This window comes from Eretmochelys imbricata, chromosome 6, assembly GCF_965152235.1.
Source record: "Eretmochelys imbricata isolate rEreImb1 chromosome 6, rEreImb1.hap1, whole genome shotgun sequence".
Lineage (NCBI taxonomy): Eukaryota > Metazoa > Chordata > Testudines > Cheloniidae > Eretmochelys > Eretmochelys imbricata.
The window spans coordinates 7739365-7766448 of record NC_135577.1 but is presented as its reverse complement, the minus strand read 5'-3'; the positions used below and the strand labels follow the sequence as shown (position 1 = coordinate 7766448).

General features: G+C 49.4%; 2 protein-coding genes across 2 annotated transcripts in view; both read left to right on the top strand.

Annotated features, from left to right (window-relative positions):
* The window catches only part of LOC144267068 (uncharacterized), a 620395-nt gene that overhangs the window by 80282 nt on the left and 513029 nt on the right, over positions 1-27084 (top strand). The gene's annotated exons all lie outside the window — the stretch shown is intronic.
* The window catches only part of LOC144265798 (uncharacterized), a 106717-nt gene that overhangs the window by 52043 nt on the left and 27590 nt on the right, over positions 1-27084 (top strand). Inside the window, exons 2-3 of the mRNA XM_077818802.1 lie at positions 16637-16667; positions 17293-17319. Of these exons, the coding sequence (XP_077674928.1) occupies positions 16637-16667; positions 17293-17319 (58 nt within the window). The remainder of the gene's footprint in view (positions 1-16636; positions 16668-17292; positions 17320-27084) is intronic.

Genomic DNA, 27084 nt, shown 5'->3' with positions numbered 1-27084 from the left:
GGATAGGGTTCTCCAACAAGCTATGAGGAATTCAAAGGGATTGCCATGGTGGGGATACTAGCTTGTGAGTGAGCTGGGATTGTGGCTGCAGACCCAGCAATTAGAAATATTCAGGATCTGGGCTATCTGCACCTGTTGTTGGATGAAAGAATTGTCACTGTCACTCTGGATTCCCCAGATCCTCAGGACACAGTAGCTGAGGATTAAGCTTCTCAAAGGACACATGTTGGAAGCAGGACCCTTTCTGGTTCCGACAACCCCTTTCAAGGGAACCACAGTCACGGTTTTACGTCCACCAGGCAGCAGGCACTAGGCTCACTACTGCTTCTTGTTTGTTGGGTCCTGCTGTCTGCTTACCCTCTGCTTCTGGCAACCCTTACGAGAGCGCAGATTGTAAGGTATTGCAGGCTGTTCCTCTTTGTCTTCTGGGGTTGAAGCTGGTTCTGCGTGGTCTTGCAGAGGTGCTTGGTCCCCTTGAGGTGGCACTGGCTTACACTGTGAGGCGTGGATCCATGCAGCGATGCCGGATAATTTCACTGCTGTCTGGGTGGTGAGCAGTACCTGGTATGGACCCTTCCACCGGGGTTCCAAGGCGTGCTTCCGAAGGTGGTGCCGCAGGCAGACCCACTCACCAGGCTCAGGGGTGTGACAGGCAGCAGAGGTGGGTTCCGTCCGCCAAGCTGCTCCCACCTGCGAATGGAAGGAGCTCACCGCTTGCATTAACCCTTTGCAGTACTGGAGGAGCGTGCTGTGAGTTAGGTTTAGGTCTGGGGCTGGGGAAATAGTAGCCATTGTTTGCATAGGGCGTCCCATGATGATTTCAAATGGACTCAATTTGTGTCTCTGGGATGGGGATGACTGAATTTCCATAAGGGCCAGTGGTAAAGCAGCTGGCCAGTTTAACCCTGTGGAACTACAGATTTTTGCCAGCTTATTTTTAAGCACACCATTTCGCCTTTCAACTGCCCCTGCACTCTGTGGATGGTAAGGGCAGTGCAACAGGTGGGTGACATGTAATACCTGGTTTAGATGTTGTTAGAGGGCTTATTCCTTCACCCACTTACTTCCCTGGTCCTTCTCGCATGAACAGAGAGCAACAATACCCGAAGTCCAAAGGTGCAAACAATTTGATGTTTATTGGGGTGAACTTCCAGCAAGCATGATTCCAGTTTCCCTCCTTAGTATCCTCCTTCCCAGCTCTGACACCACAGAGCCTTATACCTGTGTCCCTGTTCCCATTACTACTCTTAGCCAAACATGATTCCAACTTCCTTACTCCCATTCCCTGTTCCTATCTCCCCCTTTAGCAAAACATGATTCCAATTTTCTTACCCCCATTCCCTGTTCCCATCTCCCTCACCCACATGCCCATGCCCACCCCCAACCACACCCAGTCACTTCCTCATTGACTACAGATTATATAGTAAAACTTGAGTTCTGCTTAGCTATACCTTAACCAATCATTTTCCTGAAATTTAACTAACCAATCCTAACATATTGTAACATGATTATGTAACCAATTATATCCCACCACCTCAATTAGTTTACACCCAGCAAAATTAATTATACAGCAGCCAAGAACAATCACAGAACCAGACAGAGATTATACAGACAAACGACAGCAAAGTGGGAACTATAATGACAAAACAATACAGAAGTGAGGATTTCACATCCCAGCTATTGATAAGTGAGTTCTTGCCAGACAGGATGCTATCAAACTAAGTTTCCTTTTACATTTTCTAGGCACTTCCCTTTCTCTGGAGGTGATAGGAATACAATCCTGTCCTGATAGTGCCTAACAGCCCAATAGCACCTTATTTCAATGTGACTAGTTTTTAATGTGAGGATATGACCGGTCGCTTCCTAGCTTATGGCTGCCTCTGCTGCTTAGCCAAAGGCCTGAGCCTAAGCACAGGGCCACAAACTGTCACAGTGAGAGAAGGCCCTTACACTGGCAGACAGTGGTTTTTTTCTTTTATACCTCTAGAACTAGCCAAGCGATAAGAATACACCTAAATTCTTAGAGTATAGGCCTTTACAGACAGGCCTGAATATCTATATCCTAACAGATGTTGAACAATTTTTCCAGTAAAATGTGTTCCCCGGTCACTAGACAAAATGGCAGGAATTCCCTTGGTAGGGATAATGTGGTTTAACAGACATTTTGTAACGGACAATGAATCAGCTTTGCGACAGGGAAAGGCTTCAATCCAACCCAAAAACAGACATATTATAACCAAAATGAATTCATATTTCTGACACTTTGGCATTTGTACAAAATCAAGTTGCCAGTGTAGGAAAGGTGCTTGAGGCAAACCCCGGAACCCTTGTGTTACTTTTACAGATTTGCCGACATTGTGGCTTTGACAAGTAACACAAGCAGCACAGTGGCGGGTTGCAAAGGAGCTGAAATGGGGAGCCCACCACCCCACCTTACTCATAGCAGAGACCATCTCCTCCTTGCCGACATGCGAAATGCCATGTAGCAGGGCAGCTAGAGACGGGTAGAGTGAGAGGGGGGCTACAAAGGTACCGGTGGGCGATCGCCAAAGGGAATCAGAATGCAAAGAGCAACCCAAAGCACTCCAGGAGTCTTTCTCTGTTTCTGGGGCAGAATCCTGGAGCTGAGCGAGATGAGACAGGGATGGTGGCATTACAGAGACACAGAGGGGACCAAGAAACGCTTCTGGTGAAGGTTTTATAGTGGCGGCATGTTTTGCAGCAGCATCAGCAAGTGCATTACCTTTTGCCACCTCAGTGTCTGCGGCTGAGTGGCCAGTACACTTAACAATTGCCAAGGCAGACGGTAGTAAAACTGCATACAGGAGGGCGGCAATGTAGGGGCCATTCTTGATAGGGGTACCAGTAGAGGTAAGAAAACCTCGAGCCTGCCAGAGGGTGCCAAAGTCATGCACAACCCCAAAGGCATACCGAGAATCAGTAAAAATAGTGGCAGAGAGCCCCTCGGCTAGAAAGCAGGCATGGGTTAGAGCAATCAGTTCAGCCACCTGGGCAGAGGTCACAGAGGGTAAGGGCGCAGCTTCTATGGTCTCAGAGAGAGAGACCACAGCGTACCCTGCAAGAAGGTGGCCTTGGTCATTTCTATAACAGGACCCATCAGTGAATAATACCAGGTCAGAGTTAGGGAGAGGTACATCTGAAAGGTCGGGGAACGGGACAGTGATAGCGGAGACAGTTGCAAGGCAGTCATGGGGTTCACCATCACTAGGTAAAGGAAGGAGGGTAGCAGGGTTTAACCGGGAGCAGCGCTTAATAGTGATATGTGAGGCTGAAAGCAGCAAAAGTTCATACCTAGTGAGGCGAGCAGAGGAGAGGTGAGCAGTGTTGCGTTGCAGAAGGAGAGTTTCCACAGAATGGGGAACCATGAGAGTGAGAGGAGAACGGAGGACAAGGGACTCAGACATCTCGACCAGGCGCGCTGCAGCAGCTACAGCGTGTAGGCAAGGGGGTAAACCCTGAGCTACAGGGTCCAAGGTTGCAGAAAAATAAGCCACCGGGCGATTTCTGTCACCGTGCTCCTGAGTAAGAACCCCGAGGGCACAAGCAGATTGTTCGTGACAGAAAAGGGTAAAAGGCTTGTCATAGTTAGGTAACCCTAAGGCAGGGGCAGAGGCTAAATTCTGCTTAAGGGAGATTAAAGCAGCATTTGCTTCAAGTGGCCATGGCATGGGGTTAGGTACAGAGGATCGAGTGAGTTCTCGGAGTGGTTTAGCCAGAGAAGCATATTGGGGAATCCATTGCCTACAGAACCCTGTCATGCCTAAGAATTTTCTGACCTGGCGTGGAGAGCAAGGCTGGGGAAAGCTAAGGATGGCTTGTACCCGGACTGGAGAGAGTGTACGGGAGCCCTGGGAGAGAAGGAAGCCTAGGTATGTGACAGAGGTTTGGCAGAGCTGCAATTTTGTGCGAGAAGCCTTATGACCCTTGTTTGCTAAAGCTGTGAGAAGTGTTAGTGAATCAGTTTCTGAGGTAGACAGAGGGGGGGAGCACAGGAGTAAGTCATCCACATATTGGATCAGTGTGGATCCTGATGGGAAAACCAGATCAGCGAGATCCCTGGCTAGGGCTTGAGAAAAATAGAATGGACTCTCTGTATACCCCTGGGGAAGGGTAGTCCATGTATATTGCTGACCCTTGTAGGAGAAGGCAAAGAGATACTGGGATTCAGAGTGAACTGGGACAGAGAAGAAAGCGGAGCACAAATCTACAACAGTAAAGTGGGTTGCATTTGGAGGAATAGACGCTAGTATTGTAGCAGGGTTAGGAACCACTGGAAAAGAAGGTATGACAATACGGTTAAGAGCTCAAAGGTCTTGAACAAATCACCACGATTTGCCATCAGCCTTTTGAACTGGGAGGATAGGGGTGTTACAGGGGCTGGAACAAAGGAGGGACTTGCAGATAGACACCGTCTGGGGAGCAGTAAATAGAACAGCCAAGTTTGCATAGCAAGTCCCGTCCCAGAAGGTTTGCAGGAGTGGAATCAGAGAGGAGGAATGCATGCTCCTCAGAGAGGGGACCGACCTGAACAGACAAAGGTTTTGAGAGGGGAAAAGAGGTAGGGATCCCTGTAATGCCAACAGCAGACACAGATTTTCCAGATCGGGGAACCTCAGGCAAGTCAGTGGTGCGGATTGTAGAAAGAGAAGCTCCAGTATCAACAAGGAAAGGGAGAGAGAGATCATTTACAGTCAGGACACATTCTCCAGTAGGGGACAGAGGTAATAAGGGAGCTAAAACTTTGTGAGGTTCCCCAGCATCCCGTCATTGTTGGGGTGAAAAATAGGGTTGGGGATCAGCTGGAGGAACTAGCGGGGGGTTCACTTGATTTCCCATACAATTATTAGGTCGTCTTGGACACTCTCTTTTTTCCAGTGTCCAGGCTGTTTACAGTAGTTACAAACCCCAGTTAATCCAGCCCCCCGCCCCCTTCTGCAACCCCGTCCCTGTCCCCGGTGTGGTCTGCTTAGTCCTGAATAATGCTGTATCTGCAGAGCCATTAACTTTTGGGAGGACTGTTCCTCCTTTCCTTTTAAAGTGCGGTGGCAATGCTCTGCTACTGCCAGCAATTTGTCCATGGTTTCAGTCTCCCATCCCACACTTATTCGTTTTAACATGCTGCCTGTGGCAGGGAGAAGACCATCAACAAATGCATGTGCCAAGGCCCCCTGCCCATTTACATCGGGCTCTTGTATTCCTGAATGTTGTAGGAAAATATCAGTTAGCCGGGACATATAGTCGCCTGGGCTTTCTCCTTGCCCTTGCTTACAGCAACGCATTGCTGTCCAGTTTGTTTTAGGAGACCACACTTTGGGAATGGCTTGATGCAGGCGCTTCCAAAGAGCCATACACCGGTCTCTGGATGCCGAATCTGGGCCAGTACTTTTTATGGTTGAGTGGCGTGCCTCAGCTGGCCAGTCTGCGGCAGCCAACCATTTTTCATAATAACTGGCAGGAGCTAACAATTTACACAGTTGGAGGAGATCTGTCTCAGAGGGTTCATAGGTTTCACAGATTAACAGAAAGAAAGGGAGTACTTGTGGCACCTTAGAGACTAACCAATTTATTTGAGCATGAGCTTTCGTGAGCTACAGCTCACTTCATCGGATGCATACTGTGGAAACTGCAGTTTAACAGAAACTGCAGATTAACAGAAACTCCTCAGCAAATTTGACAGAGTTTTCCTGTGGTTTGGGAAAACTTTTAACTTAGATAAAAGTTCCGTACGAGTCCAGGGCTTATAATCCCATATGGACTCACTTTCTCCCATTTTAAGGACTCGTAAGGGTGCCACAACAGTTTGATCAGAGTCTCTCATTAACCTCCCATCAGGTTCTCTTTTCCAAGAAGAGATGTCAAGAGAATCTTTGCAGTCTGCTTTGGATTTCTTCTTCATAATATTTTGCAGAGCTGCGAGGCCAATGAGGGTATCTTCTTCACTTTCATTATCTGTAGTCACTGAAGATTTTTCCTTTTCTGATTTCTTATTTGCGCAGGAGTATGGTGGGGGTCGGGTTTGATCCGGATCATTGCACAGGACTGGGCAAAGGGGAGCGCTCAGACTAGTGGTGGGAGAGACTGCATCCAATTGAACTGTTAGTTTTTTGATAGAATTTTTAAGAGAGGTGAGTTTTGACTCAGTCCATCTACAATTTGCCTCTTCCCACCACTGCATGAAGCAGTCTACTTCTCCTCTCTCCAATTTGGTTTTTGGGAGGACAAGTTTGCTTTTTAAAGCGTCCACTCAATCCTTGTCCCAAGAACCTAACAGTGGCCACTGTAATTTGGGGTTCTCTAGAGCTAATTTGGACCATTTTTCAAGAAACCTACAAGAGTCCGGACCCCTCCTAAAATACATAAAATAAGCTGGAGTTCCCTTAGGGAACTGTTCTACCTTAGACTTCTGATTACCCATCCAGGAGGACTTCACACAGCACTCACACAAGAAGGAAATTCGGGCTCAGCAGAGCGGTACCCAGTGCAACACACAGAAAGGAGCCCACAGGCTACTGCCTCAACTGCCCTTGCTTTCACACCAGGGGTTATACCCAAGGCGCGGTGCGGCTGCAGCTGTGCAGATTCCACTTATTCAGACCGTGGGGATGGGGACCCCTTGGTCAGCCAGTCTCCGTACAGAGATGGCTCCCAGATTCACACACACACCATGGGGAAGACGGATAGACACAAAGACAAGACAGTACTCAAACCAGTTAAAGCACAAAAATAATAATTACCTGAGACATCTGATTCCAGAAGCTGGATCCAAAGACCCCTACCCGAACAGAGTGGGAACCAACAAGTTCAATGGCGTAGACTGCGCTGCTGCTGTGTACCTTTCTGTCCTGTGGAGGATCGCTTGGACTAAGCGTCCAGGCGCCGGCTGCCACAATCGTCCTGCAAGGCAGTCAGGGATCACACAGCCTCAGTGAAGCCGCTTGCCATCTCGGTGGGACCTCCAAATTCTCAAAGTTTGACTCAGACTCACAATTTATCAGACCACTCTGTTTTATTAGCAAAGCTGCTCTGCTAATACATTTAGAAGTGAGCCCCCCGAGTGGGGCTTGTGTCTTTTAATTTATACAGTTTTTTGGAGAACAAGTTACAGAGAAGTTACAGACAAAAGAAGAAAAAGATTTTAGACACCACCCTTCGAGATCCCTGAGACCAGTCACGTATCTTCAATTACCTGCCACCCTTAACAATCTCCTTTAATAGCTTCCAGTTAACTTAACTAATTGCCCTTCACACCTTCCATTCTGATGCCTGCTTCTTAGACGTGCTGGCTCTATCTTAATTGCTTCTCCATTCAAAAGCTAACTGTCCCTACGTGTGCTCCCTCAGATACTTTGTAACACGTTTTGGCATGCCCTCTCATATACAATGTATCCAGCATGTCCCCTTATACAATGTTATACTTCCACACTAATATCCAACCTAAACCTTCCCCACTGCAACTTGAGACCATTACTCCTTGTTCTGTCATCTGCTACCACTGAGAACAGTCCAGAGCCATCCTCTTTGGAACCCCCTTTCAGGTAGTTGAAAGCAGCTATCAAATCCCCCCTCATTCTTCTCTTCCGAAGACTAAACAATCCCAGTTCCCTCAGCCTCTCCTCATAACTCATGTGTTCCAGTCCCCTAATCATTTTTGTTGCCCTCCGCTGGACATTTTCCAATTTTTCCACATCCTTCTTGTAGTGTGGGGGCCCAAAACTGGACACAGTACTCCAGATGAGGCCTCACCAATGTCGAATAGAGGGGAACGATCACGTCCCTCGATCTGCTGGCAATGCCCCTACTTATACATCCCAAAATGCCATTGGCCTTCTTGGCAACAAGCGCACACTGTTGACTCCTATCCAGCTTCTTGTCCACTGTAACCCCTAGGTCCTTTTCCGCAGAACTGCTGCCTAGCCATTCGGTCCCTAGTCTGTAGCGGTGCATTGGATTCTTCCGTTCTAAGTGCAGGACTCTGCACTTGTCCTAGTTGAATCTCATCAGATTTCTTTTGGCCCAATCCTCCAATTTGTCTCGGTCCCTCTGTATCCTATCCCTACCCTCCAGCGTATCTACCTCTCCTCCCAGTTTAGTGTCATCTGCAAACTAGCTGAGTGTGCAATCCACACCATCCTCCAGATCATTTGACAGGAAATACATTCTCCATAAAGTTTTCTAAAGCCATACTGCGGGTAACTCCTACAGACTCTACATTTGCCCTTGCTTCACTTACCTTAACCTGTAACACAGAACTCATTTCAACTCTAAAACAAAGAATTTCACTTCACTATTGACTAGCCTAAGTAGTAAACTATATAATGAACACTCTGCTGTTCTTTTACTCTGAAACTGAAGGCATCCCTTCACAGAAACAACAAGAAATAACACCCCAAACCGGTATTTACACTGAGTTTAATAAGTCCCAAGTAAACCATAGAGGGGTGGGGGCGTGTTCCCCTCTCTTCCCTTGATGGCTTGTAGCTGATCGAGAGGTCTTTTACCCTGTCTGGACCTGCTAAACAGTTGGAGGAAACTGAGACAGAAGTATCAGGGTTGCAGCCTGGGAGAGCTGAGGGGACTGAAATTGTACTTACAGTTCAGTGTATAGTATATAGAGCAGTATAAACAAGTCATTGTCTGTAATTTTAATTTGTATGACTTCGATAGTGCTTTTTCATGTAGCCTGTTGTAAAACTAGGCAAATATCCAGCTGAGCTGATGTACTCCCTGGAAGAACTCTTTGTACCCCCAGGGCTACAAGTACCCCTGGTTGAGAACCACTGACCTAGAGGACAACACGGTTATAAGAAATAGCCAGCGTGGTTTTGTCAAGAACAAATCATCCCCTCCCAACCTAATTTCCTACCATGGCAGGGTTACTGGGCTAGTGGACAGGGTGAAGCAGTAGTTGTTGTTTAGACTGATTTTTAGTAAACCTTTTTCACATGCCATTCTCATAAAGAAGCCAGGGAAATGTGGTCTAGATTAAATTACTATAAAGTGGAGGCACAACTTGTTGAAAGACCATACTCAAAGGCTAGTTATCAATGATTCACTGTCAAACTAGGAGGAAGTATCTAGTGGGGTCCCATTGGGGTCTGTCCTATGTCCAGTGCTATTCAATATTTTCATTAATTACTGGATAATGGAGTGGGGAGTGTGATTATAAAATGTGCAGATGGCACCAAGCGGGGAGAGGTTGCAAGCACTTTTGAGGACAGGATTAGAAATAAAGTGACCTTGATATATTAGAGAATTGGTCTGAAATCAACAAGATGAAATTCAATAAAGATGAGTGCAAAGTATTTCACTTAGGAAGCAAAAATCAAATGCACAAATATAACTTGGGAATAACTGGCTAGGCGGTAAAACTGCTGAAAAGGATCTGGGGGTTACAGTGGATCACAAACTGAACACGAGTTAACAATGGGATGCTGTTGTGAAAAAGGCTAATATCACTCTGGGGTGCATTAACAGGAGTGTTGTGTGTAAGACCCAGGCGGTAACTGTCCTACTGTGCTCAGCACTAGTGAGGCATCAGATCGAGTATTGTGTCTGGTTCCAGCGCCACATTTTAGGAGAGACATGGGCACAGACTGGAGAGAGTTCAGAGAAGAGGCACAAGAATGTCAAGAGATTAAGAAAATCGGAACTGTGAGAAAACATTAAAACCTGGGCCTGTTTAGTCTTTAGAAAAGAAGACTTGGGGGGGTGGGGGAGGGACCTGATAATAATCTTCAAATATGTTAAGGGCTGCTATAAAAAAGATGGGGATCAATTATTCTCCATAACATCTGGGGTTTTCAAAGGGAGTCAGTGGGAGGTGAAGAAAACCGAGGAGTCCTTGTGGCACCTTAGAGACTAACGCATTTATTTGGGCACAAGCTTTCTTGGGCTAGAACCCACTTCACGAAAGCTTACGCCCAAATAAATGTGTTAGTCTCTAAGGTGCCACAAGGACTCCTTGATTTTGTTGCTGATACAGACTAACACGGCTCCCTCTCTGAAACCTGTCACCAAGTGGGAGGTGAGTATCTAACTCCCTTCATTCCCTGACAATACCAGCCAACACCCATGTTTTATAGCAGTGTGACAGCAAAGGCGCAGTTAGTATGTTAGCACCCAGACCCCTTGCTAAGGGAATTGTTTGGCTGAACCCACTTCCCTTTCTCTGCCAGAGACAGCTCAGTGCTTGCTTCCAGTTGCAAAGCAGCAGCACAAAGGAGGGTAGAGGCCCAGGCTCACCTTCAGGCCATGTGGTGCTTGGTGGGCAGATTTGGGTTTGGGGGTTCCCAAGTGTAAAGCCCAGAGGCTGGGGCTGGGAGAAGGCTCTGTGTGCTTAGCAGTGATCTGGCTGTGAGAGTGGAGTGAGATCACAAGAAGGTCCTGGGAAGAGACAGAGCTCCAGGAGAGCTTCTGGATGACTTGGCAACGGTGTCTGCAACTCTGTGACCAAACCAGTTACACTGAGAACGACCGACTAAGTGTCACCAAATTCTGCTCCAAACATGAAACTGAGCTGCCAGTTCTCAAAATCTGCGGCCACTTTTAAAGTCAAAGTGCAACATTTTAAAGCCAAAATTTGGCCCTGATTCAGCAAAACACGTAAACATGCCCTTAACTGTAAACACACACACACACACACACACACACACACAGTGTCTTATTCAAGTCAATGAGATTATTTATGTTCTCAGAATTAAGCACATGCTTAAGTGCTCTGCTAAACTGGGGCTCGAAATTGTCGTGCCTGCCCTGTAGCACTCCCTGTTGTCCCAGGGTGGCACTGTGGGTTCCCTGCCTCAATTTCCCTTTCAAAGGTTCCCAGGAATAATCCACAGAGGATTATGTCCAGTAACGAACCCCCTTTCTGGGGACTGGTTTGTTAATGTACAATAAACCCAAAGTAAAGTCTCTTCCACTCCAGTCTGGCCCTGGGCACAGCCCCCGCTCCCTGAGGTCTGGCTGGCTCCCAGCCCCTCTCCCAGGCAGCGTTATCAGCCCTTCCCAGGCGCTGCTCAGTCTCTGCCCTCGAGGTCAGGTGGTTACCCATGTCCCTTCCTTGGGCTTGTGTTTCCTGGAGTCTCAGGCCACCGCTCCTCCAGCAGCTCCACCAGCTGCTTCCTTCCTTCCTTCCTTCATTCCTGAGCCTTTCCAACAGCTCTCCTCTCTCACCGCCCCCCACCACCTCACTGTATCTCCCTTTTTAAGGCCCAGGTACCTTCCCTTAAGCCCAGTTGGGCAGCAGCTGACCAGTCCCCCCTTCCATCTTAAAGGGGCCCATGACCCTGGCACAGGGCTTTAATGCACAACTAGTTTTGGGGAAACAGTGATAAACAAAGGTGACAAAGTTTATTAAGTTTTCCTTTCCTTGAGCCCAACCCAGACACAGCTAAAAGTTCCACCAATTTAGACAGGAGTTTTGCTTATATAAAGACTACAGCTCTGTGCCCTGTTCCTCCGAACTGGGTGATTCTCTGGTCCACGCCAATAACTTCTCTCAGAATCATACTTAAATTAAAGTAGTCACTCAATTTAAAGGGATCTTGTGCTGCACTGAGAACCTTGTCATGAATTCAGCTGCACTCGTTCAATTCAAAAACGGTAATAGGAGATTAGTGCATTTGACATGGAAAAGCCCAGAAATCATAGAATCATAGAATATCAGGGGTGGAAGGGACCTCAGGAGGTCATCTAGTCCAACCCCCTGCTCAAAGCAGGACCAATCCCCAATTAAATCATCCCAGCCAGGGCTTTGTCAAGTCTGACCTTAAAAATTTCTAAGGAAGGAGATTCCACCACCTCCCTAGGTAACGCATTCCAGTGTTTCACCACCCTCCTAGTGAAAAAGTTTTTCCTAATATCCAACCTAAACCTCCCCCACTGCAACTTGAGACCATTACTCCTTGTCCTGTCCTCTTCTACCACTGAGAATAGTCTAGAACCATCCTCTCTGGAACCACCTCTCAGGTAGTTGAAAGCAGCTATCAAATCCCCCCTCATTCTTCTCTTCTGCAGACTAAACAATCCCAGTTCCCTCAGCCTCTCCTCATAAGTCATGTGTTCCAGACCCCTAATAATTTTTGTTGCCCTTCGCTGGACTCTTTCCAATTTATCCACATCCTTCTTGTAGTGTGGGGCCCAAAACTGGACACAGTACTCCAGATGAGGCCTCATCAATGTCGAATAGAGGGGGACGATCACGTCCCTTGATCTGCTCGCTATGCCCCTACTTATACATCCCAAAATGCCATTGGCCTTCTTGGCAACAAGGGCACACTGCTGACTCATATCCAGCTTCTCGTCCACTGTCACCCCTAGGTCCTTTTCTGCAGAACTACTGCCTAGCCATTCGGTCCCTAGTCTGTAGCTGTGCATTGCGTTCTTCCGTCCTAAGTGCAGGACCCTGCACTTATCCTTATTGAATCTCATCAGATTTCTTTTGGCCCAATCCTCCAATTTGTCTAGGTCCCTCTGTATCCTATCCCTGCCCTACAGCGTATCTACCATTCCTCCCAGTTTAGTATCATCCGCAAATTTGCTGAGAGTGCAATCCACACCATCCTCCAGATCATTTATGAAGATATTGAACAAAACCGGCCCCAGGACCAACCCCTGGGGCACTCCACTTGACACCGGCTGCCAACTAGACATGGAGCCATTGATCAATACCCGTTGAGCCCGACAATCTAGCCAACTTTCTACCCACCTTATAGTGCATTCATCCTGCCCATACTTCTTTAACTTGCTGACAAGAATACTGTGGGAGACCGTGTCAAAAGCTTTGCTAAAGTCAAGAAACAATACATCCACTGCTTTCCCTTCATCCACAGAACCAGTAATCTCATCATAGAAGGCGATTAGATTAGTCAGGCATGACCTTCCCTTGGTGAATCCATGCTGACTGTTCCTGATCACTTTCGTCTCATGTAAGTGCTTCAGGATTGATTCTTTGAGGACCTGCTCCATGATTTTTCCAGGGACTGAGGTGAGGCTGACTGGCCTGTAGTTCCCAGGATCCTCCTTCTTCCCTTTTTTAAAGATTGGCACTACATTAGCCTTTTTCCAGTCATCCGGGACTTCCCCCGTTTGCCACGAGTTTTCAAAGATAACGGCCAATGGCTCTGCAATCACAGCCGCCAATTCCTTTAGCACTCTCGGATGCAACTCGTCCGGCCCCATGGACTTGTGCACGTCCAGCTTTTCTAAATAGTCCCTAACCACCTCTTTCTCCACAGAGGGCTGGCCATCTACTCCCCATGTTGTGATGCCCAGCGCAGCAGTCTGGCATCTGCCCAAATCTCATAACCATAAACAAATCTCATAACCAGTTTTGCAGGGAGGTGGGGACCGGGGGGGGGAGGAGAAATGATGCTACTGGCTGAGTCTCCATTTTAAATGATGTGATGCACGGAGACAGTTTCTGTTTTAATGGCAGTTCCGGGTTTGCATGAGTGGCGCAGGCCCGTAAATACTGGAATGTAATGGCACCATTTTGTTCCTCATCCTGCCTCATTTTCTAAAACCATAGAAGTGAAGAGCAAAAACACAACCACGGGGCAATGTTAACAGAGAATTCAAATACAACAGCTGTGGGATTCAAACCTTAGCATTCCCACACTGACAGCAGTTTTCACTTCCAGGCACGTCTTGTTTGCACAGTATAGTCTCTGATGATGGTCGATTCAGGTGGATACACCCCCTCATTGTATTGCACTGGGCATTGTGGGTACAGTGGGCAGAGCTGTTTGTTTCACAAACACTTGAGAGCTGAGCCCCTTTTCAGGACATGAAACCAGTCGCCCCCCTTATCCCCACTACAATCTGCCATGTGCTATTAAAGGCCTGCACATCTTCTATGCAGTTACCCAAGTTGGTATGGAGTTGACTTTAGCCAAATCAAGATAAACCAGGATTACAGCAAATTAAATGCGTCTTCACAGGGGTTTGCACTGGTTTAACTTAATTGGGTTTAAAACAACTTTAGTTAAAGTGATGCAACTCTGTGTGTAGACTCAGCCTGAGTGAAATCAATGGAAGTTAGGAGCCTAAATACCTTTGAGGATCTGGGCCAAAGTGCTGGTTAGGATACAGACCTAGAGAGCTCATCTGGTAAAATGCTATTTGCCATATTCAGAGTCCTCGGGTTATTTGTGTTCCCTCAGCTCAGTGTCTTGGGGCCATAACTACAGTCAGAAAATGATCAGCTTTTAAAACCTGTTTGTTAATATGCAGTTTTGCCAACTTTTGCCATTTTTATCTTGAGTCACTTGATATTTGGTGTTTTTTCATCAAGCCGCAGCTCCTGGAATTTGTACTGAGTCTTTGTGATTACAGAGAGAAGCATGGCCCCTACAGGCTCAACCACCAGACAGCAAATAAAAATCAAGAGATTAAAACAATCCATTTTGTGTTCTTTTTAAATCAATCTCATATTTTGGAGGTTGGCAATACTGAGTTTTAATTTACATATTTTCAAACCTTACTGTAGATACGTTACCTGGACATGAATTGATCTAGGGGATTTAAATGGGCTTTGGATCAGATCCTAAGTGTGAACGAATTGTATATTGTATGTCTGTTAACATCTGGTCTAAGAATTTCTTATCGCTGAGATTGGTGAAGACCACAGCCTGGACAAATGAACTGGAGGTAGTGTGGACACGGGCTGAGATGCTGATAATGACAGTTACTGTGAGTGAATGAGTGACACACTTTAGTCTATAACTTACACACGGTTAGAGCCACATTTTCAAAATCTCAGCACCCACGTAGGAACCAAAATATGGGGCCAGATTTTCCGAAGGGCTCAACATGCTGGGTGCATTTTGGAAGCTGAGGCCCAGATCCTCCAAGGTATTTGGGCTTCGAACTTTCATTGAGTTCAGTGGGAGTTAGGAACCTAAATACCTTGGAGGATCTGGGCTGGAGTTTGAAAATTTGGTCCCAGTTTTGGGCACTGAACACACAAAAATAGGGCCTCAGTAAAGGCCTCAAGTATCTTACTCTGCTGTGCTGTGGGTTTGTGAGCTTGCCCAGTAGCTGAAGAGGTGAAGGGGAGACTAGGCTTTGATGGCTGTTCAGTGCCATAAGAACGTGAGAAAAAGGACTCCTGAGGGCCAGAGTGTGGGTGGAAACAGGAAAAGCAAATTTCAGCTCAGCCCAGCCAAAGCCGTGTGTAACATACAGGATGATTCTGGATGGCACGTCCCGAGCTGCTGTCTCCTGTTCCAATCAGACAGTTTTAGGTGTTTGGTGGCGAGGGTGCAGAGATGTCTGGTCTCCCAGAATGGTCACCCTTTGTAGTAAGGTTCCATTTCTACACTTGCCTAATAGGGGATAACAAATGATGTTTTAATAAATGTTTGTCTACTGTTATAGTTTGTTACCCAGTCCAACAGGCAATGGGTTGCTTATGACCCTCTGTAGCACCTACTGCTTACGGCTGCAACATGCTTGTAAGATCCATGAATCATTTAATCAGCCTTTTTAATGATGGCCTGGGTCTCTGCCCCTCCACACCCCTGGCAAGTCATCTTCACTCCCAGCTCCCTGTGCCCCTTGGGTCTCCACCGATCTTCCCCTCCCTGCTCCCCATCCACACACAGCCCCCTGGGGTGCCCTGTGCTGCCCAGACCCCACCTTCACCCTCAGTCTGCACCCACAGGGGCTCTGCCCTATTCTCCTTCCCTCTTATATGGGGGAGTCTCTCTGCATCCTCCCTCCACACTTGGGCTGAGCCATGACTGGGCTGGAGGAGCTGGGGCCTCCCTCCCTGCTCAGCTAAGGGGGGCAACAGGGAAGGGAAGGGAGGTAGAAGGGGAAGGTGGGAGCAGAAGGAGCTGTGGATCCAAATTCCTCAGCCTCAGGCACATCAGCTCCTGCAACCACCACCCTGACCCACCCACCAGGCGGGGACGGGAAAGCGGCGAGGTCCCTGCCTCTCAGCTGCTGAGGGGAGCCAGAAATCACCAGCTCTGCCTGTGCTCGGGGAGGCTGTGGGGCCAAGAGAGCCTAGGCCTGGCCAAGCCCCTCCAGGACCTCAGCTCAGCCCTGCAGGCACTGAGCCCAGGGCAGCCTCCACTAGGCTTCCCGTAAACCCCCCCCCCACACACACACACACTTCTGCCCCTGTCCCCCCAGCCAGGCCACAGTCTGTCCCCTCTTCAGCTCTAGGGCAGGGCACTGGTGGAGCTGGTGGCTCCATGGCAGTTGGGCACCAGCCAGGGGGCACTGAGAGGGGGCAGGGAGCTGGTCTCCTGCCTTCCCTCCCACCACGTGAGTGCCCCTTGGGCCACCCGGAAGGAGGAGTCGCTGGGCAGTCTCTGCTGCCCCTCTGCAGCCCTGTGGGAAGTGAGAGATGGCAGCAGGGCTGCGATGGGGGAGTACACGGGGGCTGTGGCCAATGGCTGACACATGCCAGCCCAGCTGGGTGTGGGCGATTCCAGCAGGATATGGGGGGGCTGTGAGTCTGTCCAGTGCCCCAGGCTCTGGCTGTCTGGGTGGGCAGTGACTGCACCAGCTGGTACGGATCTAACTCCAGAGGTGTTCAGAGGTCAATGAGCAGAGAAATGGGCAAAGAGTAACATCCTCCCCTCTCGTCTCTGTTCCCTCCTAGGACGGCCAGCGCCTCTCCACCAACTGTCCAGGTAACTGAAGACACTAATCCAGGACTTCACTATTTTGATTTTATCTCAAACAGAGCAGAGGGGGAAACTGGAAGCAGGACAGGGAGAAAAGAGATGGGGAGGGAGGGGACGAGGGGAGGGACTGGGAGGGGACATGGGAAGGGTGGGGAGGGGACACAGGGACGGGGAGGGAGAGGAGGGGAGAGAACACGGGGAGAGAAGAGATAGAAGGGAGTGGACGAAACAGGGAGAAGGAATAGAAGGAGGGAGGGGCACAGGGTGGGGCAGGGGGAGGAGGGAATAAAGGGAGGTTTGATGGGGAATCTTTGAAGAAGGGTGCAATGAATCAAGGCAGGGGATGGTCCGGAGGCCGCTGTTTTGCAGTTGTTACTGTGGGTATAATTGTGTCTTGAGGGGGCAGCGGGAGAGGGCAGAAGGAGGAATAGAAGGGGGCACAGAGAGGGACAGGAGGAAATTGAAGGTGGGGAAGTTATTTGGGGAAGAGCGGATAGAGGGAGCGTCGATGCGGAGGCTGGAGAGAAGGGGTGCAGTGAATGGAGGCAGGGGGTGATTCAGAGGCTGTTGTGTTGTTGCAGTTGTTAGTGGGCATATAACTGTGTCCTGTGTCCCTTCCTTTGCCTTGTAGGACGTGCGATCAAATATGGAGCGACGGGTACGTATCTGGGCCTGGGCTGGGATTGTGTCCTGGGCTGGGATTGTGTCCTTGGCAGGGGGATGCACAGGCAGAATTAGGAGAGGCTGGGTACACGCTGGGGCCCTGCTCATTGCCTCCAGACCCAGCCTGGCTCCCCTATCTACCTCCTGTCTCTGACCCTACTTATCACCCCACCAGAGGGGATCTCCCCTATAACCATCCTGTTGACCCTTCCCCAGACCAGCCAGCTGGGACCCCTTTCCCACTGATTACCATGGTAGGACTGGGGGTCATGACCCCCAACAGGAGAAGCCCTGGGCTGCAGTGAGCCTCGTAGGACCTTACATCCCTGGTACTAAACACACTGTCAGAGTCTCAGAAAGACCCTTTGCTCACGGTGCTTTCCCCTGCCTTGCCAGAGCCCAACATAACATCCAAAGCAAGGCTGGAATAGTGGGTAAACTATTATTTCAATATCGAGAGATGCAATTTTCCTCTCAATCCACACCCCATCCCCATGTCTCCCTCATCCTGCCCTGCCTGTTAAGGTGACCTCATACTGTTTCTAGGATTAATATGTTGCATTTTTGGCAATGATTTTTATAACTGAAACCTCTGTCTGTAAGACAAGCATAGAATCTCAGAAAGAATTGCCCTCTTCTAAAAAGGGTTTCATCTCCCACTGTTCACAGAGAGCAAAGCCAGGCTGCCTTAGAGGAGATGGTGTCGTCCTTTGCTTCTGGTAGACAGAGACACTTGTTATAAGGGACCTGTGTTTAAAAAGGTTTAAAATTATTCCAGAAGCATCTCACCTAACGTTTGAAACGTCAAAAAAACTTGATAAGTCACAGGGAATCTGTTCATAAAATGGGGGATTATTTTTGAGAAAATGAATCAAAAGGAAAGGGGCAGAAACGTACGATCAGTTGGTAGATCCAATTGCTCAGAAGCAGTTCTTTGGTGTCTGCTCTGGTGAGGTGAGGGCAGCAGTGTGGGAAAATCCCAGTAACTGTGGAAAAGGCAGATGAGGCCACTGACTGATACAGGCCAACAAGACCATTTATAGTGCGCTGGTCCCAAAGGGAAGGGCAAAAGCCTGGCATAAAAGGGGGCCCCCGATTTATTCCTGGGAAAAAGGAGGGGGGAATAAGCTCCCACCAGCCCAGTACCAGTCACCTCCTGGTAACCCTCATTATTGAACCCCAGCCCAAAGGGATGGCCCCAAATAGTGTTTCTTATGTGCATCCCTTGAACGCATAAAGAAACAGTGCCCTAAGTATGGTGATCTGTCCAGTCAATTCCTGATCCGTTGAGGTTAATGTAGCTACCCTCGAGTCAGAGACTTCAGTGTAGCTAGAGGGGGATCTAGTTAATTTTTTCAGCTCTGACCTCCTGCAGGAACACAAAGAGTTTATTAAACAGTCCAAGGTAAATGGTAACCTGTGATGGGTTAGAGAGGCCCTGGAGCAGGGATTTCCCTAGTCAAGAGGGATGTGATTAAGGAGGGTGATATCATCCCAGGGGAGGAGGTAAAACTCCTGGCCTTGAGAAAATTTAGAACCACGGTTCCTTTACCCTGCATTGAATTAGAAGGGAAGGTTTAGGGGGTACCTTAAATGTTGGGATTCTTAGAAATTTACCAGCTGACGCATTGGTGTGAAATGCCATAATATCATTGCCCACAGCTGTGGATATTGTGACCCATGGCAAGAGGGAATATGTCTCAAAGTTCCCAGAGATAAATGCAGAGTAGGGAGAGGCAGATGAGAGGGGAGAAAGTAGGGATGTGTCTCCAGAGGAGGGAGATGAGGAGTCACTTCTCTTACCTATGAGAGCCCTCAGTGGAAGTAAAAGCCAAATGGAGTTTGCTGCAGAGCAAAGTGCGACCCCTCACTGGAAAGCACAAGGGAGGCCAGCCACAGTAGTGCCACAAAGAGAGAGAGAAGAGGGGGAGGCTTTCTATAGAAAAGGGAAGGATTTCAAGGGATCCCCGGTTGGGGTCAGGTCTGGGCAGAGCTTATCTCAAGCAGCTCCTGGAAGCAGCGGCATGTCCGCCCTCTGGCTCCTACATGGAGCGGCGCTGGCCAGGTGGTTCTGCGTGCTGCCCCGTCCGCAGGTGCTACTTCTGCAGCTCCCATTGCCCGTGGTTCCCAGCCAATGGGAGCTGCAGAGCCGGCACTTGCAGTGGGGGCAGCGTGCAGAGCCCCCTGGCTGCCCCTATGCGTAGGAGCTGGAGGATGGACAAGCCACTGCTTCCAGGAGCCACGGCACATGCCGAGCAGGGCAAGGTCCCGATCCCACTCCTCAGTAGGAGCTCGAGGGCCGGATTAAAAGGTCTGATAGACCGGATGCGGCCCCCAGGCCGTAGTTTGCCCACCCCTGATAGATGCTGAGGCAGATAACTGTGTAATAATTACAGGTTTCAGAGTAGCAGCCGTGTTAGTCTGTATTTGCAAAAAGAAAAGGAGGACTTGTGGCACCTTAGAGATGCTCAAATTTATTTGAGCATAAGCTTTCATGTGCTGCAGCTCACTTCATCGGATGCAGGTGCCCAGTAAAGCCTACACTGAAATGCCAAGGTCAGGGCAGGCTGAAAAAGGAGAGCAGATTCTCTCAAACCTGGTGGTTAACACTGCAGTTAGATTTACCCACCAGTTACAAATTGTGCTTCTGATCCCCCCCACTGGTTATCAAGAAGCAAAAAAGAAATCACAGAGCCCCTTTATTGAATCCTGTTCTCTGGCTCCCAATCAGCACCTAGGTCCAGTAAAGTGAGGAGTTATTTACAGCTCTGCTCACTATATAAAATATTCTTCTGATCCCAAAGGGCCAGCCACATTACCAGATTAATATTAGTTTGGATTTTACCCAAAATACCACACTGCCAGCCAATCCTCTAGTATCTAAAGCTAAAGATTTATTAGAAAAGAAAAGAAATGAAAGAGAAGAGAGTTGTTAAATGGTTAAAACAATCAGATACATACAGAGACTTCAGAGTCCATATTCAGGTTCTTAGCAGTCTTGGTGAGTTCAGTGGCTTCAAAGTCCCTCTGGACACATCCACAGCTGGGATGGGACATTCAGTCCTTTGTTCAGAGCTTCGTCTGTGGAGAAGTTACTCCAGAGGGAAGAAGCAGGACTGAAGACAAAATGAAGATGGAGCTGCCTTTTATATTCTTTTTGCCATGGGGCTTGTACTTCCTTTGTCCTAAACACAGGCTCACAGCACATGGCATGGAAAAGCCTGAGGGTTCTGTCCCTAGGCACGTCCCTCCATGTCTTGCTGACTCATAAGGTGTAGCCCCTGGCTTCTTTCAATGGATCCATTGTACAGCTGATGGCCCTTCAAATACAGATCGATCACACCTATTCATAGCTTACTGATAAAGGCTCCCTGGGACCTTTCCTGTGAGACGCTCTCACCCCTCAGTTTGCAACAGCCTGGGATATTCAACAGTGGCCCTGCCTTGAACTAAGGAAGGCCCCTTTCCTCTGCCCTGTGGAATTCCCTTCAGATACAGCTGAGTTGGGAAGTGTCCAGAATCCCCCTCCCCCGTCTCTCCCCTGTGTCCCTCAGGGAAATGTCGGCAGGGCCAAAATCCCACACACGGGGCCCTGCCCGCGCCAAAGCAGCAGCAGCACCGCACGCTGCACAGGGAAGGCCTGGGAGCTGCCGGAGCCGCTCTGTGTGCGGCGGGGGACGTGGGGGGGAGGCAGAAATGGCTGGGCTGGGCTGCCCACCCCTTCCCGACCCATCCCCTGGTCCCAGTAGCCCACGCCTCCCCCTCGCTTCTCATGAAAACACCACGTGAGGAAAGAGCTTGCCATGCGGTTTGTCATGCTAGCCGCAGGGCAGGCTGTTCAGAAGCAGGGCAGGCACCTAACTGGCTGTGAGCTCGATCCTTACATTTCACCAACCTAGGAACAAGTGTGAACTCCTCAGGCGCTGTAACAGCCTTGACATGGAGTCACTGGAAGTCGCCTTCGACGTTCCGGTCTAGCTTCCCAGCCGGGCAAGCCTGCTTCTGTGATAGACAGACCCTTTCCCCACGGTGCTTTCCCCTGCCTTGCCAGAGCCCAGGCCCCTCCTCCTTCCAGCACCCCCACCCCACCAAGGACTTGGTGCCCACAAGACAGACTGGGGAGGGGTGAAGGGAGACGCCCTTGTTGGATTTTAATCAGTGTTTGCACAGGGAGTGGGAGAAGAGGATAGAGGCAGGGAGGGAGCATAGGAGGGAGGAGGAGGGAATAGGGGGCGGGATGGGGAAGCCAGGATGGAGAGGAGGAAATAATGGGAGGGGAGGGGCAGGGGCTGGGAGAAGGGAAGGGAGGTAAATTTGATGGGGACAGTGGTGGATTCAAACAGGGCCCAGGCCCAGGCCCAAGCCCCTGTCCAATTTGGGTTCCCCGGCAGGAGCCCTGGCACCTGTGTAGAAGTGTGGGGTGGGCACCAGCACCAGAACAGTGGCCCCACTCCTCGCTCCTCCTCTTCCCCCTGGGGCCCCAGGCCAGGACAGAAGTCAGAGCTGGGCTGTGATTAGAGCTGCCCAGGGAGCTGGGACCACTGTGGGGTGCCCTGGACCCTCCACCTGGCCTGGGTGGGGAGCCAGGGGGCCTGAGAGCAGCCCCCAGCCCATGTCTCTTCCCCTGCCACCCAGGGCAGGTGGAGGGTCCAGGGCTTCCCACAGCAGCCCGAGTTCCCTGAGAGGCACGGCTGGGCTGTGGGAAGGGCCTTCCAGGGCCAGCGGGTGGGGCCTTGGGGGAACAGGAGGAGTAGAGGGTGGGGCCCCGTGGTGAGGAGGGGCTCAGGTGTATCTCAGCCCCACACTAGGAAGAGGCTGGTGCCACTCATAGGGGCTGCTGGTTCTCCTGGAATTGGGCTCTGTCTCCCAGAGGCTACTGAAGCCAAACTGGGAGATTTTAGGTGCTAAAAGTCCTGCGGCACAGTGGGGCTAAGGCAGGCTGCCTACCTGCCCTGGCCCCGCTCCGCTCCCAGCTAGCCACCAGCCTATCCTTGCAGTCCCTGGGAACGGGAGACAGGGGGTCTCTGCCCCTGCCCTGAGTGCCGACTCCACAGCTCCCATTGGCCAGGGATGCAGCAGGGTAAGAGGGGATTCAGGAGTTGCAGTGTCCTCAATAATTATGTGGTTAACTTGTATTTTTGTCTTGAATTATATATGATGTTTAACATAACATCCAAAGCAGGGTTGGAAAATTAGGCCGGAATAGTGGGAGAACTCTTATTTCAATATCGAGAGATGCAATTTTCTCCTCACTCCATCCCCATGTCTCCTTCGCCCTGCCCTGCCTGTTCAGGTGACCTCATACTATTTCTAGGATTAATGTATTGCATTTTTTGCAATGATTTTTATAACTGAACCTCTGTCGTGAGACAAGCATAGAATCTCAGAAAGAATTGCCCTCTTCCAAAAAGGCCTTCATCTTTCACTGTTTGCAGAGAGTGAAGCCAGGCTGCCTGCGAGGAGATGGTGTGGTCCTTTGCTTCCGGTAGACAGAGACACCTGGTCTAAGGGACCTGTGTTTAAAAGGTTTCAAATTATTGCAGAGGCATCTCACCTAAAGTTTAGAAACCTCAAAAATCTTAATTAGTCACAGGGAATCTGTTCATAAAATGGAGGATTATTTTTGAGAAAATGGATCAAAAGGAAAGGGGCAGAAACTTACAATCAGTTGGTAGATCCAATTGCTCAGAAGCAGTTCTCTGATGTCTGCTCTGATGAGGTGAGGGCATCAGTGTGGGAAAATCCCAGTAACTGTGGAGAAGGCAGATGATGCTGCAGACTGATACAGGCCAACAAGACCATTTATAGTGCGCTGGTCCCAAAGGGAAGGGCAAAAGCCTGGCGTGATAGGGGGCCCCCAATTTTTCCTGGAAAAAAGGACGGGGGACTAAGAACCCAGCAGCCCAGTACCAGTCACCTCCTGGTAACCCTCATTATCAGACCCCAGGCCAAAGGGACGGCCCAAACTAGTGTTTCTTGCATCCCTTGAACACATGAAGAAACAATGCCCTAAGGATGGTGAGTCCAAATACAATCCCTGATCCATCCAGTCAATGTAGCCAGAGGGGGATCTAGTTAATTTTGTCAGCTCTGACCTTCTGCAGGAACACAAAGAGTTGATTAAACAGGCCAAGGTAAATAGTAAAGTGTGCTGGGGTGGAGAGGCCCTGGAGCAGGGATTTCCCTAGTCAGGAGGGATGTGATTAAGGAGGGTGATGTAATCCCAGGGGAGGAGGTAAAATTCTTGGACTTGGGCAAATTTAGAACCACGGTTCCTTTACCCCGCATTGAATTAGAAGGGAAGGTTTAGGGGGTACCTTAAATGTTGGGATTCTTAGAAATTTACTAGCTGATGTATTGGTGTGAAATGCCATGTCACTGCCCACAGTTGTGGATATTGTGACCCATGGCAAGAGGGAATATGTCCCAAAGTTCCCAGACAAATGCAGAGTAGGGAGAGGCAGCTGAGAGGGGAGAAAATAGGGATGTGTCTCCAGGGGAGGGGGATGAGGAGTCGTTTCCCTTACCTATGAGAGCTCTGAGTGGAAGTAAAAGCGAAATGGAGTTTGCTGCAGAGCAAAGTGTGGACCACTCACTGGAAAGCAGAAGGGAGGCCAGCCACAGGAATGCCCCAGAGAGAGAGAGAACGGGGGAGGCTTTTTATAGAAGGGGGAAGGCTTTACACAGGATCCCTGGTTGGAAAAAATAGAAATCCTGGGGACTCCTGCAAACAGTTGATTGTGCCCTCACAGCAGCATGCAGAGTTATGTTACCCCCACGATTGTCCTTTTTGTTGGCCACCTGGGAAGAGAGAGGATGTTTGACAGGCTAAAGAAAAATGTTTATTGGCCCAATATGCGAAACAAAGGAAAGGAATTCTGCAGGACGTGTGACCTGTGTGAAAAGCCGAAAAAGCCTGTAGAGCTCCACAAGTCTCCTTTGCTTCCTTTCCTGGTGATCAAAGCAGCATTTTCAGGGTCGCTCTAGATATCATGGGGCCCTTACCTAGGTCAACTCAGAGAGGAAGAAGATTTGTATTGGTGGGGGTGGATTGTGCCACCAGGTATCCCCAGAGGCAATTGCTCTGTCTAATGGGGAAACTGAAAGCGTTTCTAAGGCGCTCTTCTCCATGTTCAGCAGGGTGGGCTTTCCAAATGAGACTGATCAGAACAGGGGTCAAATTTCATGTCCCAGCTATTGAGTGATTACGGAGGATGTGTGGGGTCAAACAGCTGAAATCTGCCCCTACCACCCAGAAACCAATGATTTAGTTGAGTGGTTCAGTGGGACCCTAAAATCTAGGCTGAGTGCATATGCAACCAAGAAAGCCAGTGCCTGGAATAAGAACCACGTGGAGTCCTGTGGCACCTTAAAGGCTAACAAATTTATTTGGGCATTAGCTTTCGTGGGCTGGAACCCACTTCGTCAGATGCATGAAGTGGAAACTTCAGTTTGGCAGGACCAGTGTTAACCAGACAACCAGCGCACACAGGTGCAAATGTGGGCAATCTCTCCTGTGGCCACGAGACGATGCTGCAGCCTCGCACTTTCCCATTCTCCGGATTATCAGTAATTTTGATGATCTCTTCTGGCCCAGTCCCAATTAAATCAGATAAATGGGGTTCTCCTGTACTTGTGAGTGATCATTTGATGCAGGTGATCTGCTGCTAGTGTTACTCCATGGGGAAAAGGACAACATGCAGAACTGATGGGAGGGACCTTCTGCGGTGGTAGAGAGGGTTCACGCTGTTATAAACAGGTTAAAAGTGTATCACAATAGTGAAGCCATGATCAAGATGCTATGTTGTGCAGAGGACTGTAAGACAGCCCCTTTTACTGATCTGATGCCTGAATCCCATAGTTATATCTCACCAGGGAGCACTGAGGTGTGTGAAGAGTTCACCCGAACTGAAAAGACAGAGGTTATGGCTCTGCTGCAAAGTCACTGGCAGGTATTGTCTGGCATCCCAGGCCTGACTCACAAGATGGTCCCTAAGTTTTATACTGGGGGATCACAAGTTGCACCCAGCAGAGCACACCAGGCAACGGATGAAGTGCAGCAGCAAGTTCATAAGGAGATGGCAAGCGTGCTGCACGTGGGATTAAAGAGTCAAATTGTCCCTGGGCTTCTCCAGTTGTTATGGATCCCAAGAAAGATGGAGCCATAAGGATTTGTGTTGGTTACAGAAAACTTAACACTGTCATGGCTCTGGATACATACCCTGTGCCTAGAATTGATGGTGTGCTAGAACTTTAGCCAGGGCAAAGTTTCTAAGCACCTTGGATTGAACAAAGTGTCAGGCTCTGGTTCCAGGCAGTCAGGCCTGATGGTTGGAGTGGTAGTCGGGATCGGGCTAAGAGCAGAGCTGAAATGGGGGTCTGGGGACAGACTGTGGGTCAGAACTGAGGTCAGAGTCCAAGGAGAAGCCAAATCAGTAGCGTAGTCAGAGTCCAGCCGCAGGCCAAAAGTCAAAGCCGGACTGGAGTCATTCCGGGGTTCTGGGGGTCAGGAGGCTGATGCAGGGATGGAGTGGGTCAGTAGCAGGGCTGGAGCAAGGCCAGAGTAGGGCACGGACAAGGCGGCAACATTGTGAGGCAGCAGGAGGGTTTGTCGCCAGGTGATGCTGTTGCACAGACTAACTTGTAGCTCAGGCAGGGTCAGTGAAATACCTGAGGGCTGGGTCAGTGTTGGAGGGTGAGTCACGGCAGCTGAATGAGCAGCCCTGGTCCGACTGCAGGTTTCCCTCACACAAAGGGATATTGGAAAATCCCCTTAGAAAGGGAAGCACAGAAAAAAATCCACCTTCATACCTGATTCGGGACTTTATGAATTTGAAGTGTTGCCGTTTGAGTTAATTAATGCAGGAGCCACATTTCAGAGGCTTGTTAACCAGTTGTTAGTGGAGTCACAGGACTTTGCTAGAGCTCACGTAGATGATGTTGCTCTCTTCAGCAATTCCTGCTCAGATCATAACAATTAGGGCTGGCCGTAGGGGTGGGTGACGTGGTCAGGGAGCGCTGTCCGAGTGCCATTAGCTGGCAGGCCTGGGCTGCCAGAATGGGGGTGAGTGTGGGCGGGCCTGGGGCGGGAGCCTCTGCCCAGCCAGGTGGGGAGCGGGCGATGCCATGCGGAGCTGCCACACCTCCGGGGAGCCCTCTCCATGCCCTCCAGGCAGCACTAAGGCAGAACCGTGCTCCCGCTCTCGCCATCCCCCCTCCACTGAGGTCCACACGCCGAGCCAGGCTCTCCCTGCAGCCTCCCATGGAAGCTGATGGCTACTGTTGCTGGATCAACTGCGCCATCGAGGGCAGCCAGTGGGCACTGCCCAGCTTGCTGCTCTTCAATGCTGGGCTGCTGGGGAACTTGCTTGCCCTCAGTGGACCTCACTTCAGTACTGGGCAAATTGGTTGAAACTATCGTAAAGAACAAAATTGTCAGACACATAGATGAACATAATTTGTTGGGAAATACTCAACATGGTTTTGTAAAGGAAAATCATTCCTCACCAATCTACTAGAATTCTTTGAGGGGGACAACAAGCATGCGGACAAAGGCTATCCAGTGGATACAGTGTATTTAGATTTTCAGAAAGTCTTTGACAAGGTCCCTCACCAAAGACTCTTAAGCAAAATAAGCAGTCATGGGATAAGAGGGAAGGTTCTCTTATGGATTGGTAACTTGTTAAAAGATCTGAAACAAAGGGTAGGAATGAATGGTCAGTTTTCAGAATGGAGAGAGGTAAATAGTGGTGTCCCCTAG